We start from the raw sequence: 21,028 nt of genomic DNA on the forward strand, positions 1-21,028 counted from the left end.
GTGGACAGCACTAGATAAGTTTTAAATTAAGTAGACTAGCCGGGTGTCGTGGCACACGTTTGTAGTTCCAGAAACTCAGGAGGCTGAGTCAGGAGGATCGCTTGGGCTCAGGAGTTCCAGGCTGTAGTGAGCTATGATGGGAAGCACTGCACTCCAGCCTGGGCTACAGACCCTATCTCTAAAAAAGTATCATAAATAAATAAACAAAGGAGAAAATGCAGGTCAAGTGCGAGCACTGTGCAGGGCATGTGTTATGCTAGTAGATGTCCCTGATTCTCCAGCCCTTAGGTACACTCCTGTCTTCTCTGGCAGACAGCAGCATTCCCCAGCAGGGGCTGGTGGCTGGCCCACGCAGAGGCTCCTCTAATGGCAGGCTCCTCCCCTCTGCAAGCCCTACAGCTCAAGGGAAAGAAACTTTAACATCAGAAAGAACTCAAGAAACCAGTTTTCCAAAACCTCTCTTCCCCTGTGTTTACCCCTTTGTTATGAATTTACTTCTTGGATGTCGAAATATTTAAGAACTTGGTGGAGACCAGTTTTATACGTTTCCTTCTGTCCTTCCTGGCTCCACAGCTGCAAAAACATCACCCCCACTACTGAGCTTACTATGGGGCCACGCAAGGGTAGACGTTTGACAGACATTGTCTGATGTATTCCTTACTGCAGCTCCCCACCCCCGCCGTCCCCGCCCCCCAGGGAGGCATTACTTCCGTTTTCCCCAAAAGGAAAACGAGGCACCGACAAGTTAAGGAACTTGCTCAAGGTCACAGAATTTGAACTCAGGCCACAGACGCTGGAGCAACTGGATAAAGTCCTCATCGCCCCATATCACCCACCACCGACCCCCAACAGAACATGACCCCCGCCAGGACGGAGGCCGGCAGCCGGGGGGGCTGGAGCATGGGACCCCAGACCACGGACTCAGGCCTGCGCAGCCTCCCGGCTTCTGGGCTCCCCGCCAACCTCCTTCGCATTCCGCTGAGAAGCCAGGGGAGGGGTTCACTCTCAGGGGCGCACAAAAGCATGAAAACCTTACTTCAGCCTCTGAGATGCGGAACTGACCGACCTATCGTCTTGGGACCCAACAGTGCGCTTGGGTGCACCAGCCCTCTTAACGTTGGTGCCGGCTCCCTCCCGCCTCCTTCCCATCCCTGAGGGCCCCCTCGCCCTGGGCCGCACGTGCCTCTGGCAGCTCGAAGAAGCGGTCGGGGCTTGCAGGAGAGCGCGCAAACTGAAACCAAAACAGGCCGACGCGAGGAACGTCCGGGGGGAACTGCAGACCCGCGGGAGCACAGCGCCTGGGCCAGGGCCTGGGAGCCTGGGCTCCGCCCCGCGCCCCTCTGCACCCCTTCCCCACGCTGCTCCCCTCTTCCTAAGTGTCCCCCCCCTCTCCCGGGCAGCAGAAGAAGGGGTGGGACTCGGGCGGGCTCCGGGAAGGGGCCCTGGAGGAATGGATGGTGGCCGAAGGGCGGAGCAGGGGCGGGGCCGCGGAGACTCCAAGGGGCGCCCCGGGCGTGAGGCACCCACTCTGGGAGCGCAGAGAACTCAGGTAGTCGGGCTAGATGGCGGCGCGCAGCCTGGGCCGCGGCGTCGGGAGGCTGCTGGGCAGCCTGCGAGGGCTCTCGGGGCAGCCCGCGCGGCCGCTGTGTCGGGTGAGCGCGCCGCTCAGGGCGGCCTCGGGACCCTCGGGCAGCGCCCCCCGCAGTTGCCGCAGCCTCACAGCCCAGCTCGTACCCCGCGCTGAGTGCACAGGCAGCCCGGGAGCCGGCCGCCTTCTGGGGGCCTCTGGCGCGGGACACTCTACTGTGGGACACCCCCTACCACACCGTCTGGGACTGCGACTTCAGCACTGGCAAGATCGGCTGGTTCCTGGGAGGCCAGTTAAACGTCTCTGGTGAGTGGGCTTCGGGAGACCCAGGACGCCCCCAACTCTTGCGTCCAGAGGGAACTCGGAGCCTCTCGCCTGCGGCAGCCGTCCCCTCCTCCAGTATTCCGTCCGCCCCGCCAGCTCTAAGCAGTGGCTCCACGTCACCCCGTCGCTCATCCCATCCGGCCCCAGATCCACGTGCCCATCTCGGGCCGGTGCCCGCGGGGACCCGGTGGCCGCTTGGGACGCCCCGCTGCTGGCCTTGCTCGGCGCGGCTCCTCGCTCTGCTGACTCCAGAGTTGCGTTACTGGGTGCGTAGCGCCGCGGAGCCAGAGCCGGCGGGGAGCCGCGGGCTACACCCGAGCGCCCTGGTGTTGGGACTTTCCCGTTGCTATACCGGGGTGGACGGAAAAACAAAGCAGTGGCGGTTGTCACTGGGGGCTGCGGTGCCCGGGGATCAGCCTGAGGACAAGCCCTGCCCACATAAACAAACAGAGCTGTGGCGGGCGACCTGGGGAGGAGGAAACCCGGCGTGGCAGCTGGAACCAGTTATTTCCTCGCTGCGGGCCTGGGGCCTGTGGGCGGGAAGGAAGTAACAGCGGCCTCCCCGTTCTTGTTCTCGGCCTCAGAGAACTGCACCCCAGCGACCCAAGGCCTGCTTTGGACGCGCGGGGTCTGAGGTTCCCGGTGGTCAGTGGTCTGAAACTTGCTGAGCAGAGGCCTCTGCTGCTCTGCTAAGATTTGGGGCTGGGAGTCGTACACCGCACCCTCGCCCCCACCTAAGGCGCTGACTGGGCAGCGAGGGGGAAGCCCTGAACTGCAGGCAGGGCTGGCCACGCAGGGTGGGTGCCACACACCTGTAATCCCAGCTACCTGGGAGGCTGAGGCATGAAAATCGTTTGAACCTGGGAGGTGGAGAGTTGCAGTGAGCTGAGATCAAGTCACTGCACTCCAGTCTGGGTGACAGAGCAAGACTCTGTCTCAAAAAAAAAAAAAAAAAAAAAAAAGAGAGAGGACAGAGAGAGAAAGAGAAAGAGAGCGAGAGAGAGAGACAAAGACAGATAGATAAATTAGCAAGTATATTAAAGAACTTAATAATGCCATCATCCAACAGGAGTTAATCAACATTTATAAACATCACCCAGTAACAGCATAATCATAAAATATATGCCAAGACAGACCATATTCTAGGCCATAAAACAAAACAAATTTGTAAGAATTGAAATCATGCAAAATATGTTATCTAACTACAATGGAATTAAAAACAAGAAGTCAACAATAGAAAGATTACAGAAAAATCTCTGCCAAACACTTGGAAATTAAATAAAACACTACTAAATAATCCATGGGTCACTGAAGTCTCAAGGGAAATCAATAAATCCAACTAACTGAATAAAAATAAAAGTACAATGAGACAATAAAATTGGGAAGTAGCCAAACCTATGAAAAGGTAATTGATAACACCAAAAATGCATACACAACAAAGATAAAAATCAGCAAGCTAAACTTCCATGTGAAGTACCCAGAAAAAGAGCAAAACAAATCCAAAGAAAACAAAATGAAGGAAATAACAATAAAAACAGAAATCAGTGAAAATAAAAACAAAAAAGAGAGAAATAATTGAATTCTACCCAACATTTAAAGAGGAATTGACACCAATCCTTTACAAACTCTTCCATAAAACAGAAGAGGAGGAAGACATCCTAATGCATTCTGAGGCCAGAATTACCTTGATTCGAAAACCAGACACAGCCACCATAAGAAAACTAACAATCAATATCCGTTATGAATATAGACATAACATCCTCAACAAAATGTTAGCAAACCAATTCTGGCACTTACAAAAAGTAAAGTCAGCCACAAGGGTGGTCAACATCTATGTCACTGGGCCCCAGTAAAAACTCAAAACACCGGGTTCAGGGGAGCTTCCTTGATTGGCAGTAGTCTACGCTTATTTTCACTCATTACTGTTGGGGGAAGTAAGTGCTGTTTACATAACTCCGCTGAGAGAGGACAACTGAAAGCTCTTCCTGGAAGTCTCCTGGACCCTGCCCCATGAGTCTCTCCTTTCACTGAGTTTAATCTGTACCCGTAATAAACCATAACTGTGAGTATAACAGCTTTCAGTGGGTTCTGTAAGTTCATCTAACAAATTATTAAACTTGAGGGTGTTCTTGGGAAACCCCTCAAAGTTTGCAATGACCAAGTAGAATTTATTCCAGGAATGTAAGGTTGGTTCAACATATGAAAATCAATCAATGTAATACACAATATTAAGCTGATTAGGACAAAAACCATATGCTTATCTCAATAGACACAGAAAAAAGTCTGACAAAATCTAATACCCTTTGATTATAAAAACACTCAACAAACTAGGAAGAGAGGGGAACTGCCTCAAACTGATAAAGGCATTTACCAAAACCCCACTACCAATATCATACTTAATATGAAAGACTGGAAGTTGTCCTTACAAGATCAAGAACAAGACAAGGATGTCTGCTCTTGTCACTTCTATTCAACACTGCACTGGAGATTCTAGCCAGGGCAACCGACAAAATGAAGTAAAACACATTCAGACTGCAGAGGAAGAAGTAAAACTATTGTTATTTGCAGATATCATGATTTTGGATATAGAAAACCTAAGGAATCCACACAAAAAAACCTATGAGAGCTAATAAGTTTGGCATGGTTACAGGACAAAAAATTGATATACAAAATTCAACAGTATTTCTACACACTAGCAATTAACAATCTTAAAAGGAAATTAAGAAAATAATTCGGAGCGCCGCGGGCCCGAGATGAAGCCGGCAGTGGACGAGATGTTCCCCGAGGGCGCCGGGCCTTAGGTGGACCTGGACGAGGCGGGAGGCAGCACCGGGCTCCTGATGGACTTGGCAGCCAATGAAAAGGCCGTTCATGCAGACTTTTTTAATGATTTTGAAGATCTTTTCGATGATGATGACATCCAGTGAGATGACCTCTGGCTGCAGGCGGGGCCAGGCCCTTGGTACAGAGTCGCAGTGTGAGCCTGCGCAGGACAGTTTCAGGTGGTTTTAAAGAACACGTGGAAATCCCTTGAATTTAGGACCTGGTTAACCAAGAAAGATAAGAGTGTTCTTCACCACCTAGATGAGGCTGTTCGTCTCTGAACATGACCAGGTTGTGTCCTCACTCCAATTAAAAGAAAGCAACGTCAAAAAAAAAAAAAAAAAAAAAAAAAGAAAATAATTCAATTTGTAGTAGCATCAGAAAAAATAAAATACTTTGGAGTATGTTTCACCCAACAAGTACAAAACTTGCACACCAAAAACTACAAAACACTGTTGAGCAAAAAATAAAAGATCCAAATAACTATAAAAGGAACTCTGTATTCACAGACTCAGACTTAGTATTGTTAAGATGGCAATACTCTCTGTGATGACTGATTTTAAGATGGCAATACTCTCTGTGATGACTGATTTTATGTGTCAACTTGAGTGGGCTACAGGGTGCCCAGATATTTGGTGTTATTCTGAGTGTGTCTGTGGGGTGTTTCTGCATGAGATTAACATTTGAATCAGTAGGATGAGTAAGCAGATTGCCCTCCCCATTGTGGGTGGGCCTCATCCAATCTACTGAAAACCTGAATAAAATAAAAGGTTAAAAGGAAGAATTTATTCTCAACGCCTGTCTTAGAGCCAGGACACTGGTATTCTCCTGCTTCAGACTTGGACTCAGACTAGAAATTACACCATCAACTCTCCTGGTTCTGAGGCCTTCGGATTTGGACTGGAGCTATACCATTGGCTCTCCTGGGTCTTCAGACTGCAGATTTCAGACCTTCTCAGCCTATATAATCAAGCAAATCAATTCCCTACAGTAATTTCTCTCTCTAAACACACACACACACTCACACACAAACACACACACATACACCTCTATACCTCTTATTGGTTCTGTTTCTCTGGAAACCCTAAAACCACTCTTCAAATTGGTATGCACATTCCATACAATCTCTATCAAAATCTAAACTGGCTACTTTGCAGAGATTGACAAGCTGATCCTAATATTCAGATGAAAATGCAAGGGATCTGGAATAGCCAAAACAATTCTGAAAAAGAACAAAAAGTTGGAGGACTCACACTTATTGACTTCAAAACTTACTGCAAAGTTACAGAAATAAAAACAGTATAATACTGGCATAAAGATGGATAAATAGATCAATGGAATAGAGAGCCCAGAAGTAAGCCCTCATATTTTATATGGTGAAGTAATTTTCAATAAGGGTCATAATACCATTCAATAGTTAAAAGATAGTTCTATTCAACAAATGGTGCTAGAAAAACTAGACATCCACATATAAAAGAATAAAGTTGGACCCTTACCTCATACTATATACAAAAATTAACTCAAAATGGATAAAAAAATCTAAACCTAACAGCCAAAACTACACAATTCTTAGAACAAAACAGAAGGGAAAAGCCTCATGATAACAGATTCAGCGACGATTTCTTCTATATAACAACAAAAGCCAGACAAAGAAAAAACAGACAAACTAGACTTCAAAAATATTAAAGACTTCAGTGAATCAAAGAACATTAATAACAGAGTCCAGAGACAACCCACAGAATGAGAGTAAATACTTGCAAATCACATATCTGATAGGGGATTAATATCCAGAATATATAAAGAACACCTAAAACTCACCACCAAAAAACAAACAACCAAATTTAAATCCAGAGAAAGTACTGGAATAGACATTCCTCCAAAGATATACAAATGGTCAATAAGCAAATAAAAAGATACTCAACATCACCAGTCATTAGAGAAATAACAATCAAAAACAGAATGAGACATTTCACACTCATTAAGGTGACTATTATTTAAAAAAAAAAAAAACAAGTATTGGTGACAATGTGGAGAAACTGGAACCCTGTGCATTGCTAGTGGGAAGTTATAATGGTGTAGCCATTGTGAAAAAGCCTGGCAGTTCCTCAAAAAGTTATAAATGTACTTACCACATAGCCCAGCAACTGCAATTCTATTCCTAGGTATATAACTAAGAGAACTAAAAACACCACCACAAAAACTTTAACACAAATGTTCACAGAAGCATTATTGATAATAGACCCAAAGTGGAAAAACCCCAAACATCCATAAATTGATAAATAAACCATGAGGTATTAGCCACGAAAAACAGTGACATACTGACATTTGCTATGACACGGATGAACCCTGAAAACAATATGCTAAGTGAAAGAGGGCAGTCACAAAAGGCCACATAGTATGTGATTTCATTTATCTTCAAGGTTCAGAATAGACAAATCCATATAGAGAGAGAGTAGATTGTGTCTTCCAGGGACTGGGAGGAGAGAATGGACTGCTGGGCTTCTTTTGGGGATGATGAAAATGTTCTGGAATTAAGTAGTGGTGATAGTTATACAACTCTGTGAATAGACTAAAAACCAATGAACTGTACTCATCACATGATGTGTGGATTATATCTCAATAAAAAGAAAAATAAAAAGTTTAATTTAAAAAAATGATTCAGACAACTTCTCTCCAAGGAAACAACAGTATCCTCACCTGCTCATAGATCTCAATGGCTTTCTGGTACTGCTCAAGCTGGGCAGCATATGCTGCCACCTTCAGCAGACTCTTGTTTGCTGAGCTGAAATCAAGAACCAAAGCAGAATGAATAACAAGCCAATGGAAAAATAAAAGATGTGCACTGGGCCTTAGTACATCTTCATTTGGTATAGTCAAATACACTCACAGAGTATAAAAAGAAGTATTTTTTTTATCACACATAATAAAACCCATTAAATTATATTAAGAAAAGTAATACTTGCCTATTGGATTCTTCTCCTTTGTAATAATCAGCAGATTGTTCATAATGTGCAATAGCCTGAAAACATACATATTTTATTCACACACAATTTATTTGGAGAGTTGCATTTTAAAGCCATATTTGCATAGGTATTTTTTAATAAATAAACCTACTCTACCAGCAAACTTTTCACAACTCGGCCTATTTCTTTAGGAAATACAAGAAAGCATGCACCTCTGGAATCAGAATGCTTGCTGACCATCAAAATCTGTTTCTCCCTCCCCACATGGCATATGCCCAGCTACACCACTTCCTCAGCTTCCTCTATAGTGAGGGGCAGCCTGTGACTAGTTCTCTCCAGTGGAATGTAAACAGACATGCTGGGGGCCACTCCCAGGCTTGGGCCATATATCTCACTTTGCATACTTCTCCAGGCCTTCCACTTCCCATGAGCTAGGATGGCTATGACCAAGTCCAGAGTGACACTGTAAGCTAGACACCCAAAATGGCAGTAACTGTCAGGCAGATTCCTAAATAACTACAAAGGACACAATGTACCTCCAACCCCAGTGTCTCTACCACTGTCAAACCCTTAGGAGCCACACTGGATTGTTAGAGAGGTATGAAGCCCTAATTACACTTTAGGTCTATGACTTGCAGCACAGACTACACCCACTAATACCTTAAGTGTCACCTAGAATAAGGATGTTGCTGTCAATCTAAAAATATATGGCATCAAGTGGAGAGGAAACAGAGATCACAGGCCAGAAAGCTAGAAGACCCTGTCATGCTGTGATGAAAGTTAGTGAAATCAAGCACGTGACAACTCAGAAAAAAGAATTGGTGTCAGCCAGGTGCGGTGGCTCATGCCTATAATCCCAGCACTTTTGGAGGCCAAGGCAGGTGGAATACCTGAGGTCAGGAGTTCAGGACCAGCCTGGCCAACATGGTGAAACCCTATCTCTACTAAAAAAATACAAAAATTAGCCGGGCATAGTGCAGGCACCTGCAATCCCAGCTACTTGGGAGGCCGAGACAGGAGAACTGCTTGAACCTGGGAGGCAGAGGTTACAGTGAGCTGAGATCGCACCATTGCACTCCAGCCTGGGCAACAAGAGTGAAACTCTGTCTCAAAACAAACAAACAAAAAAATAGGTGTCTACCAGAGTCCAAAACTAAGCAAAATGGCTGAGAAAAGCCAGAAGATAGTGTGTGCTGCTGTTGTTAGCACAGTTTTGTGAGAGCTGAACTCTGCAAAGAATCAGCTGGTTTGTAGACAGTTGTAGACAATCTTAGAAATAAGGCTCTCATAAGACTGAAAAAACTTTCTATACCCCAGATAACGAGAGGTAAGTATAAGCAGTTCTTTAAACCAGGGCTCTAGCCAAGTTTTTCTCTAACAGGATCAGACAAGAAATATTTTAGGTTTTCTGCATCTTTGCCACAACTACTCAGCTCTCTTGTGGTAGCATAAAAGCAGTCATAGACAAGATATAAATGAATAAGTGTGGTTGTGTTCCAATAAAACTGTATTTATGAACAATGAAATTTCTAATTTCATATAATTTTTACATGTAGCAAATGCTTTTTTCTCTCAAGGATTAAAAACTGTAAAAATCATTTTTAGCATGCAAACATATAGAAGCAGGTGGTGGGTTTGCAGGCTGCTTGAATTACAAAGGTTTCCCAGTAAATGCAAATGAGGGAGCTAGCAGTCTTTGAAAATCAGAGTAAAGGTGCTGCCTTTCTGCCCAAGCCCATTAGTTCAGTGGCTTCAAGGCAGCTCCTAGTGAGTTAGAAGAGAGTCGCAGGGACAAGAAAACAAATAAAACAAAACAGGCCATGGAACTATGTTAAAGTTAGAAAAGTACTTAGACCTGGCCCATCAAGCCCCAGGCCCCCAACTCCCTGCAGATGGTGGTGGTGATGACCAAGAGCAGAAACTGAGCTACCAAAAGGCCATAAGCTAGAAGTGGCAGAGCCAGTATTAGCCTCTCAGGACTACAGAGGAACCCTGCCTCAAACATTCACATTGAACAGTTCTGTGAAAAACTGACACTTACACTGTGTTTATATGATTACATTTTGGGTCCATGATTTCAGTCATTTAGCATAACCTAATATGCTCCCCCAAAACACATATTTTGAACATTATTACAGTAGAAGAAAAGCTGAAAAAAAATTAAGTAGTTACATATAATGGGATACTTGAAAAGTGTTTTTTTTGTTTGTTTGTTTTTTGAGACAGGGTCTCATTCTGTTGTTCAGATTGGACAGGCTGGAGTGGCATGAACACAGCTCACTGTAGCCTCAACCTCCTGGGCTCAAGTGATCCTCCCACCTCAGCCTTCCGAGTAGCTGAGACTACAGGCATGTGCCACCATGCCCAGTTAATTTTTAAATTTTTCATACAAATGAGGTCTTTTCATGTTGCCCAGGCTGGTCTCAAACTCCGGAACTCAAGCAATCCTCCCATCTTGGCTTCCCAAATGCTGAGATTACAGGCATGGACCATCATGCCTGGCCTTCACAGAATACTGAATTGAAAAATGCAGCTATAAAAGAATAGGTATACTATGGTCCTCTTTTTGCAAATACTTAGTAACATACAGAAATAGTCTGAAAGAAAATACTTTTTTGGAACACCTATCAAAGCTGTTATGTACACACACGTGGGATTACCTGATGAAGGTACATCTCCTCCTACTAAAATGTGGGCTCTGTGAGGGCAAGGCCATGACTGTTTGGCTCACCATCACAGCCCTGAGCCTAGCATGATGCCTGTTCACAAAGTGGGTGCTCGGTAACAGATGCTACGTGAATGAAGGCAAAGTGCATCACAAATGAAAGCTGCCTATTAAACTATTGCCAGTATCATGATTATGTGAAATACTCAGGAAATAAAAGGTTTTCAGCGAATTTATGATTAATCAATAACCTCCTTTCAACTGGCCTCATTCTCTAAAGTGTTTAGCACCATTTCCCATCAAAATAAACTGGGCAAATCATGATAAACCTGACCAAATCTGTCTGTGAAGAGTACTGGATTATATAACCTCTTTTTCAGGACAGATAGAGTATAACTACATATCTTCCTAATTCTTACAGCACCAGAACTCAATGAATAAATAGGGTTGGGTTAAACCGTATGTAACTGCTGCTTTGGAGGTTAAAAAAGAAAAGGCTAGATGTTGACAATTTGGTGTAACTTAACACTTTACCAATAATGGCACTGGCTCATTAGAATTTTAGAGATGTAAACTACAGTTATATTTATCACAGCAAAAGAAAAAATTTCAAGTTGGTTTTTAATAATGCTAATTAAACCAATCATTAAATTCCATGGTTTTCCCAAGTTGTGACAGATTGTACTTGAAAAAAAAGCACAATTCACTGGTTTAACAGAGAGGTTTCAGAGAAGAGACTGGCCACAGGCTATCTCTAAATGTTCACATCTAGTTTGGAATTTTAACATGTAGTGAAATTTATCAGATCCTTACACACCAGAAATCAGCCTACCTAGATATCTGACAATCCCAAGGACTATAATAAATGTCAAAAGCAGAACACAGCCACCAATAACAACAGCACACGTAACAATAAATCCAGAAATTTAAGACCAGCTGGTTATCCTGTTATTTAAGTAGAGGGCCAAGGAAGTCACAACATTTCTGCTTGGGGCACCTGGATGAGTGTCACGATACATGGAATTCTGGAATGAGAAACAAGGGCCTTATGACTGCATCAATGATGCCATAAAGCAAATGCAATTTCCAGGCTTAAGAGTCCACTGTGTAGGTGAAATACCCTTAAGTAGCTTTAAAATGGGATCATTTCTTTTAGAACAAATGCCCCTAGAGCAGACCTAACATAAATCTGCCATATACCCCTATTCTATGCTGTAACAAACAGTATTAAATAAGGCTCTCCAGAGGATGAAAATAGAATTGAATTATATTTCCTGTAGATCATTTTTAAAAACCATCTAAAAAAGACCCATTTATTACGTGGTTCAGTGTTTTACTTCATGAAGTAAAAGAAGCAATGCAGGAAGATGAAAGATCTCTACAATGAGAATTACAAAACACTGCTCAAAGAAATCAAAGAAGACACAAGCAAATGGAAAAACATCCCATGTTCATGGATAGGAAGAATCAGTATCACTAAAATGGCCATACCACCCAAAGCAATTTAGATTCAATGCTATTCCTGTCAAACTACCAACGACATTCTTCACAGAACTAGACAACCCTATTTTAAAGCTGGAATCAAAATCACATATGGAATCAAAAAATAGCCTGAACAGTAAAGGCAATCCTAAGCAAAAAGAACAAAGCTAGAGACATCATGTTACCCCACTTCAAACTACACTACAGGGCTACAGTAACCAAAGCAACATGGTACTGGTACGCAAACAGACACGCAGACCAATGGAACAGCATAGAGCGCCAAGAAATAAGGCCACACACCTACAGCTATCTCATCTTCAACAAAGCTGACAAAAACAAGCAATGGAGAAAAGACTCCTTATTCAATAAATGCCGCTGGGGTAACTGGCTAGCCACATGCAGAAGATTGAAACTGGGCCCCTCCCTTACACCATATATAAAAATAAACTCAAGATGCATTAAAGACTTAAATGTAAAACCTAAAATCATAAAAATCCTGGAAGACAACCTAGGCAATACCATCGTGGACATTGGAACAGGCAAACATTTCATGACAAAGACACCAAAAGCAATTGGAACAAAAGCAAAAATTGACACATGCAACTTAAGAGCTTCTGCACAGAAAAAGAAACTATCAACAAAGTAAACAGACAACCTACAGGATGGAAGGAAATACTTGCAAACTATGCATCTGACAAAGATCTAATATCCAGCATCTATAAGGAACTTAAATTTGCAAGAGAAAAACAACTCCATTAAAAAGTGGGCAAAGGACATGAAGAAATACTTTTCAAAAGACATATATGCAGCCAACAAGCATTTTTTTTTTTTTTTTTTTTTTTTTTTTTGAGACGGAGTCTTGCTCTGTCACCCAGGCTGGAGTGCAGTGGCCAGATCTCCGCTCACCGCAAGCTCCGCCTCCCGGGTTCACGCTATTCTCCTGCCTCAGCCTCCCGAGTAGCTGGGACTACAGGCGCCTGCCACCTCGCCCGGCTAGTTTTTTGTATTTTTTAGTAGAGACGGGGTTTCACTGTGTTAGCCAGGATGGTCTCGATCTCCTGACCTCGTGATCCGTCCGTCTCGGCCTCCCAAAATGCTGGGATTACAGGCTTGAGCCACCACGCCCGGCCTCAACAAGCATTTTTTAAAGATCAGTATCACTCATCATTAGAGAAATTCAAATCAAAAGTACAATGAGACACCATCTCACACCAGTCAGAACGGCTATTATTAAAAGTCAAAAAACAACGAATGCTGGTGGGGTTGTGAAGACACTTATACACTGTTAGTGACAGTGTAAATTAGTTCAACCATTGTGGAAAGCATATGACGATTCCTAAGAGAGTTGAAAGCAGAACTACCATTCAACCCAGCAACCCCATTACTGGGTATACAGCCACAGTAATATAAACCATTCCACCATAAAGACACGTGCACATGAAAAGTTCACTGCAGCACTATTCGCAACAGCAAAGACAAGGAATCAACCTAAATGCCCATCAATGGTGGACTGGATAAAGAAAATGTGGTATGTATACACCACAGAATACTATGAAGCCATAAAAAAGAACAAGATCATGTCTTATGCAAAAACACAGATGGATCTGGACGTTATTATCCTCAGCAAGTTAATGTAAGAACAGAAAACCAAATACTGCATGTTCTTACTTACAAGTGGGAGCTCAATGATGGGAACACATGAACACAGACACTGGGAACAACAGACACTGGGGTCTACTTGAGGGTGGAGGGTGGGAGGAAGGAAAGGAACAGAAAAGGTTAACTACTGGGCACTGGGCAAAATACCTGGATGATGAAATAATCTGTACAACAAACCCCCATGACACAAGTTTACCTGTATAACAAATCTTCACATGCAGCCCTGAATTTAAACATTAAAAAATTCTAGAAAACCCCAAAACATGTTATACATATTTTTAACATTTCACAAGATTTTTATTTGTATTAGGTATGTTACATCTGCTTGACTTATCAGCTACTTATATACTCTATCTCAAAAAAAGAGGTAATATGAAGCTATGAAACTACACACTTCACTGTCCACTAACTAAAATCTGTGAATGATCTAAAATCAGAGAAGGGACATTGGGTAGGAGCGCTAAATGAGAAGAAAGTGATCTGTAACAAGCCAGATATAAGGTACCTTGGGTGTAACTGATTTTTCAAACATTAATTTCACAATCCACTAACCACAATCTGGTGAGTCCAACCAGGGAAGAGAAGGTAATAATACTTCCTTTTCTTATTTTTTAAGAGGAGGTCTCACTATGTCACTCAACTCCTGGGCTCAAGTGATCCTCCCACCTTGGCCTCCCAAAATACTGGGATTACAGGTGTGAACTACCACGCCTGGCCAGGTAATGATGTTTCTGAACAACTCAGGAGTTTAAACATTAGGGACCGTAACAACCTAACCCTGTGCCTGCACGTGCATGTGTGTGTGTGTATGTGTGTGTGTGTATGTGTGTGCAAGTGTGTTCAGTAATATTCTTAAATTGCTTTTGTTGGGTATTTTTTTTTTTTTTTTTGAGATGGAGTCTCACTCTGTTGCCCAGGCTGGAGTGCAGCAGTGCCATCTTGGCTCACTGCAACCTCTGCCTCCTGGGCTTAAGAGATCCTCCAACCTCAGCCTCCCAAGTAGCTGGGACTACAGGCACACACCCCCATTCCTGGCTAGTTTTTTTTTTTTTTTTTTGGATTTTTTGTAAAAACGAGGATTTCTCACGTTGCCAAGGCTGGTCTTGAACTCCTAGGCTCAAGAGATCCTCCTGCCTTGGCCTCCCAAAGTGGTAGGATTATAGGCATCACACTGTACCTGGCCTTTTTTTTTTTTTTTTCAAGAGGAAAAAAGAGTATGTCACATTTCATTTTATCTGCTCTCAAGTTTATGGAGACCCATGTGTTGGAGACCATGCCTGGGCAGCAGAAATGACACAGCACTGCAGGCTCCTGCCCCAGAGTGCCCTTCTCACCACTATGAAAGAGGAAGCTGGAACAGAAGCCTCTGCTGGCAAAGATGCTCTGTGCACAGTGCTCATCCCCGCAAGACTCACTCAAACCTAAATAAAGATACTGTGGCCATCGCAGACACCCTGACCAAATAAATACCCCAGCCACACCAGACCCATCTCCCTCCCGTTCCATCATCAGTTCCACACCAAGGAACAAAGGAGGTTCAGGTCCAGCTCCATCACCTTCCTCCAGGATCCACAGATAACCTTCCAGAGAGAAGGTTCACATGCACATGTCAATGCACAGGGTGGCCCTGACTTGATCAAGATCAGGGAGTATCCTCAGAAAAGTATGGCAATTATGGAAAAAAAAAAAAGATGTCAAATAATAAATTGTAACGAATATGATCAAATTTTGTGCTGAATAACAGGTGGAGGTCACAGTCAAAAGAGTGAATGTTAACAATGCCAGTCCAATTTTAGTACTGCCTAGCAGATCTTTCCCCAGACCAAGGAGACTCCATTTGGTATGGTGGAGGCAGGGGTAGCATTTGTTTATTTAGCCAATATTTAGACCCCAATAGGTCCCAGAGCTCTTGGGACACATCAGTAAAGCAGAGACAAAGCTCTCTGCTGACATGTGTGCCTATTCTGGCAGAGGGAGGGAGACAACCAATATGAGAATGATGAGCACGCATATGAGAAGGCATGTTGTAAGGTGATATCTGCTCAGCAATACAAGAAGTTAAGTGAGGTGTGTGGGGATCTGCTGTGCCTTCCTTGGGGGCTAAATTAACTAGGGGGTCATAATAGGCCTCATGGAAAAGGTAATAAATGAGCAAAAATGGAAGGGCATGGAGAAGTTAGCCAGGTGGACTTGAAAGATGTGAGGAGTCAGCCACGTGGACATCTGGGGAAGAGCTTTGCAGACAGAGGAAATCGTGGGTACAAAGGTCCTGAGGCAGGAGTGCTCATCTGGCACATGTGTGGAACAGCAAGGAGACCAGGGTGGCTGTGTAGGGTATGCAAGAGGAGGAGAGTAAAAGAAAAGAGGAGAGGCCAGGCCACACAGGTACATGGGGAGTGTGGGGCTGGGAGGAAGCAATTCAGTGGAGCCATGAAGGCTCTGCACAGCTCCAGGTGTTCTTCTTAGTGAAAGGGGGCTAATGAAAGGCTGTGAGCAGTGGAGAAACAGAATATGATGCAATGCCTAGAAGGTTCACTCTGGCTACTCTGTGGCAAGGGGATGTGGGGTTGGCAAGGCAGGGGGAGCAGAAGCAAGGAGACCGGTTTGAAGGATCCTGCAGCGATCAAGTGCGAGCTGGGAGACAAGGTAGTGAGTTGTGCCGAGACTTGGGAGCAGGAAGGACACTGCTCACAAAAACTGCTCACAGGTTGTAGAGAAAGAGAAAAGGCAAGGAAGCCTATAGTTTAGGGGGGAACACTGGGTTGGGGACAGGGCGTCTGAGATGGGAATCCAGTCCCATACAGGTTAGAGGTGACTGCTGGACAAAGTGGAGAGGTCAGCAGCCAGGTGGATACAGGAATCTAGCATTTGGAGAGAGGTCTGAGCTACAGTCAGATTTGTGAGTCACTGGCATACAGATACTTAAAGCTGTGATGCTGACTGAGTGTAGAGAGGTCACCTCTTACGCTTTCTTCACTGGGCCTTAGAGTACTAAGCAATACAGCCGAAGGTTCCTTTGGCAATGCTAATGTTCTGACGTGAATCAGAAAGAGGGGAAAAAACAGGTGATTTCTGTAAATCTTAACCAGCTCTCATGTCTTAGATGCCAACTCCAGGAAAACAGCCCACTACTTTAGCCAGCTAGACCCTAAAAGTCTCCAAGCAAGGCCATCTGTGATCACTCTACACCTATGATCACTCTCAAACTGAGGACAGGAGAGTTCTTTGAGTCAGCTTATCTGCCTGCTTCACATCTGAGGAAGTGTGCCCACTGCTTACCTTCTCAATGTCTACAAGTTCAGTCTCATAGATCTCTGCAATAGTAATGTGGTGCTTGGCTGCAATTGTAAACCTTCCCTAGGGGAAAAAATAAGAAATAGTCACACATCCATTTTCCTATCTGAATGCCAGTTTGGGAACATAAAAAAGAGAGAGAGCACTCTAAGCCATCTCAAGACTCCACCCCACAGCCACTCAAGCAAAGCAATGTCTTACCATGTCTGTGTAAATGTCGATGGCTGCATTTAAGCAGTTGATAGCCTCTGAAGTGTAGGCATTTAAGAAAAACAACGAAAAAATCCATTCAGTCAAAGAGGGTTCAGGTGAGGCTGTCTTCTTGGCTGTTATTAGAACGTTAATGAGGTATAATTTTGGAGTGGAGGGTGGGCATGTTAGTTAGTGAGAAGCAAACAAAAATCATGCACAAGTCCAGATTCATCAGCATGGCTTTGTTCCCAGCAGCTACAGTATAATTTAGGGAACTGTAGCTGGAGTAACATTGTCTTAGTTACTCTTAACCTTAAAGTGAGGACTCCATCCAGGCAAAAGACTGTATTATAAAAAAAATAAAACCATGGAGGTTGTCACCAACACTGATAAATTATATCTGCTAAAATATGAATGCAAACATATTCCTCATTAATACCATGCATATATATTAATTTTGGAATATGGCACCACATCACAAGAACGATCACCTCAATAGGTTCTACTCTCCATGCAGCCAAAATCAAAAGCACTTTGAAATGCCTATTCAAACAACCCTTAAGCAAAGTCAACATTCTGTATAATGTTCAAAGATGCTAAATTGTAGCATACTAACAAAATGAAGAAACAAATCTAATAAATAATAATGCTAATAAATTATACTAATTATCTTAAAAAGTGAGCCAAAAAATTTTCCCTATCATAAAATGATGGTGTTTATAATGCTGGCATATAATAAGCTCCAGGTTTATTACTTTTGGTTTAAAGAGGCAGCAAAGTAGAACGGCCTGACTACAAAATTAGAAAGGTAAGCAGATAAACAAAAATCGAAACAATTTCCCTCTAAACTACATAAAAAATGTGGATCCCTGTTATACCTTTAAAAATACAGAATATAAAGAGAAAAATTATCGATCTATAATCCCACTGAAATCCGCTGTTAGTACTCAGATGTACTTTTCCTTTGTTTATTAAACACATTTCTATATGCACAAATTTTTTTCTAAAAATGAGATTATACAACATTCAATCTCATGTGCTTCTTTAATTGCCATGTAAACATTTACCAGGTCACTGAAGATTCTCTGAAACCGGGTATTTTAATGCCTGCACCATATTCTAAAGTGCTGATGCATTACAATTTTACCACTCTAACAGCTCATTTAACCTATGAGTTTTTCACTTTGGGAAATAAACTGTGATTAATCCTTATACAAAAGGTCGTGAAGATACCCTATTTCTTTATGACATATTTATTCTCAAAATTTGGGATTTGGTGTTAAACAAAATGGACTGCTAAAAGAAAAAGGAAAAACACAAAATTTCTGCCATGCACACGGGTGGAAGGGAAGAAATACTTTTAATTACACTCTTCTAACTAAAAAGAAATAATCTTTGCAAAATTTTATCACATTAAATATCCAATTGCATTCTTTCCTCAAAACAAATACTTTGAAAAACACTTTTTAAAAAACCAAATGGATACTGTATGAATAAGACTTTTTAACGATTGAATATTACAATTTCCCATTAACTGGATCTGAAAACTCCTTAGGTATTTAGGAGTAAGGAAACATAAGAGTTTCCTTTTATGAACAATATACATTTTCACAAAATTAAGATATAAGAAGTCTTACGTAAAATCAAAGGTTATTTCCAAAAAATTCTCTAAAATGCAGCATAAATGGAGTTTAATTAAATGATGCTATAAACTAAACAGCCAGTATAAATTTAACATATTTTCTCCTCATAAAAGCCCCCAAATGATTAAAAAATAAAAATGCCTAAGGTTATCAAAATTTATCTATTATTCCAAAATACAAAAATTCCTTTTTACCAGGACTTGAAAGGACACCAACACTGACCTTAACGTTGAGGGAAGTACTGACTGGTTAGTTGCACACAGAGATAGGCATGCTACGCGCCTGGCTGCCTTACCTTGGGGATCTGCCTTTTTGTAAGCATTTCCAGCATCCACAAAGCTGGTAGCGGAGTCATGTTTGCTCTGAAGCTGCATGTGGAGCTTGGCTGCCTGACAAAATGCATTTCCTGCAGCTGAAGAAGACACTACAATTAAACACAGAGGAGTAAGTCCCCCCCAGAGCAACCCATGCTCTAAGTAGTAGACCTCCCTATTATATTCCACTGAAAAGAAGCATTCTAGTCAGAAGCAAAAATCCATGTGGTCCAGTGCACCTCGGGCAAATATAAAAATAACCAGAATCAAGTCAAACAGCAATGAAAGCTTCTCCACCTCAGCCCCAGCAGACTTTCCAAGTGTCCCTGGGCACTAAGCCACCATTCCTTGATCTGACCATTCAATACCAAAAGCCAAGTCTTGGGCTACTGGATTCAATTCCACTAATTCATAATAAACACCAGCTAAGGGCTTCAAGCCACAAATGATTAAAGAAAGATAAAACACTAAGCTCAAAGATATTTGTTTACTTTTCTTAGTGTCTTCTAGACTTAGTTGTCAGAGTGGAAGAAACTGCTAATGAAGGGCTTTGTGGATAAAGTAAGTTTCCTAAAGAGTGAAAATCAGGCCCACAATTTTGAAATCCATAAAAGTCTAAAAATCCAATTTTTTTTTCTTTAGTTTATAGCAAAATCTGACTGAAATGTATATGAGGTTTAATCTATTTTACCCCATTAGTGTGAAAATTTACACATTTCCCTGCAGAATCACTGATGGATCTGGTTGTGGGGTACTGCCCAGGTCTCCAACTGGGACATGGCACAACATACAAGGTACACGACCTAATCTTTTTCAGAAAAGGTTTTGGATCAGGGACCATGGATTCTGGAGTGCTGGAAAAGAAAGAGGGAAGGAATCGCTAGCAGAGGAGTCACATGAACACTGAAGAAATGCTTGAAGGTAAGAAAGGGCTGGAAGTGGAGGCCAGTGACAAGCCTGCCATGGCTGCAGGAGGGCAGTGGAAATCAAGGCTGAAGCTGCATCAGGCCACTTCTGAGAGGGTTTAAACATCAACAAGGGAAACTTCCTGAGTTCAGAGAAGCAACACGGCAGAGTGCCTCCGAAAAATGAGTCACATTGGGGAAGTCAGTACAGTAGAAATGGAAAGGAAAGAATCTGATCTACCACGAAAAGCATGGTTAAGAATATCACAAAGCCTTTAGGTTTCTAAAAAAATTATCATAAAGCAGTACTCACTGCTGATATGAAACATTTGCTATAAATTTTTTTGTGAGGAAAAAAAGTACAATTCTTTTCTTTTGTTCGAGACAGGGTCTCAATCTGTCACCCAGGCTGCAGTGCAGTGGCGTGATCACAGCTCACTGCAACCTCTACTTCCCAGGATCAAGAAATCCTCCTACCTTAGCCTCCCGAGTAGCTGGGGACACAAGTGTGTGCCACCACACCTGGCTTTTTTTATTTTTAATTTTTTAAAACAAATTTTTGGCCGGGTTTGGTGGCTCAAGCCTGTAACCCCAGCACTTTGGGAGGCTGAGGCAGGTGGATCACCTGAGGTCATGTGGCAAAAGCCCATCTCTACTAAAAATACAAAAAAATTAGCTGGGCACGGTGGCAGGAGCCTGTAATCCCAGCTATGTTGGAGGCTGAGAAGGACAACTGCTTGAATCCGGGAGGCGGAAGTTGCAGTGAGCCGAGATTGTGCCACTTCACTCCAGCCTGGATGACAGAGCAAGACTCTGTCTCAAAAAAAAAAAAAATTTTTTTTTGTAGAGATAGGTTCTCACTATGTTGCCCACGCTGGTCTTGAACTTCTGGGCTCAAGCAATCCTCCAGCCTCGGCCTCCCAAAGTGCTGGGATTACAGGTGATTATACCTGGCCATAAACATCCAATTCTGCTAAAGCTTCAGTTGCATCTCTTGTTCCAACTCCCTCTCCCCAGAGGAAATGCATAATTCTCACGTGGGTTTCTGAACCTGAGGGCAAAGGGACAGTACAAACTCTGAAGCCCACCTGCCCAGGTTCAATTCTTGCTCTGTACCTCAGTTTCTGATTAAGAGTAACCAGGCATCTTTGAAAAATATGTAGCCACCAGCATGAC

General features: G+C 43.0%; 1 protein-coding gene and 1 pseudogene across 7 annotated transcripts in view; one reads left to right on the forward strand and one right to left on the reverse strand.

The window, feature by feature from the left end:
- Window positions 1-2,973: 2,973 nt before the first annotated feature.
- Window positions 2,974-21,028, reverse strand: part of LOC140708545 (beta-soluble NSF attachment protein-like) — a 41,052-nt gene continuing 22,997 nt past the window's right edge. For 3 of the 7 annotated variants that reach the window (XM_073007486.1, XM_073007493.1, XM_073007500.1), the window contains 6 exons: window positions 18,929-19,045; window positions 17,000-17,046; window positions 16,784-16,861; window positions 7,699-7,754; window positions 7,433-7,517; window positions 2,974-4,955 (listed from right to left, as the gene is read on the reverse strand). In XM_073007486.1, the coding sequence (XP_072863587.1) occupies window positions 4,911-4,955; window positions 7,433-7,517; window positions 7,699-7,754; window positions 16,784-16,861; window positions 17,000-17,046; window positions 18,929-19,045 (428 nt within the window). In that variant the 3' untranslated portion in view covers window positions 2,974-4,910. Of the gene's footprint in view, window positions 5,039-7,432; window positions 7,518-7,698; window positions 7,755-16,783; window positions 16,862-16,999; window positions 17,047-18,928; window positions 19,058-21,028 lie in introns of all 7 variants that reach the window. The other 4 variants (XM_073007485.1, XM_073007490.1, XM_073007479.1 and 1 more) reach the window with 3 other exon arrangements.
- Window positions 4,666-5,092, forward strand: LOC119622301 (COP9 signalosome complex subunit 9-like; annotated as a pseudogene).

The sequence above is a fragment of the Chlorocebus sabaeus genome, chromosome 2 (assembly GCF_047675955.1).
Source record: "Chlorocebus sabaeus isolate Y175 chromosome 2, mChlSab1.0.hap1, whole genome shotgun sequence".
NCBI lineage: Eukaryota > Metazoa > Chordata > Mammalia > Primates > Cercopithecidae > Chlorocebus > Chlorocebus sabaeus.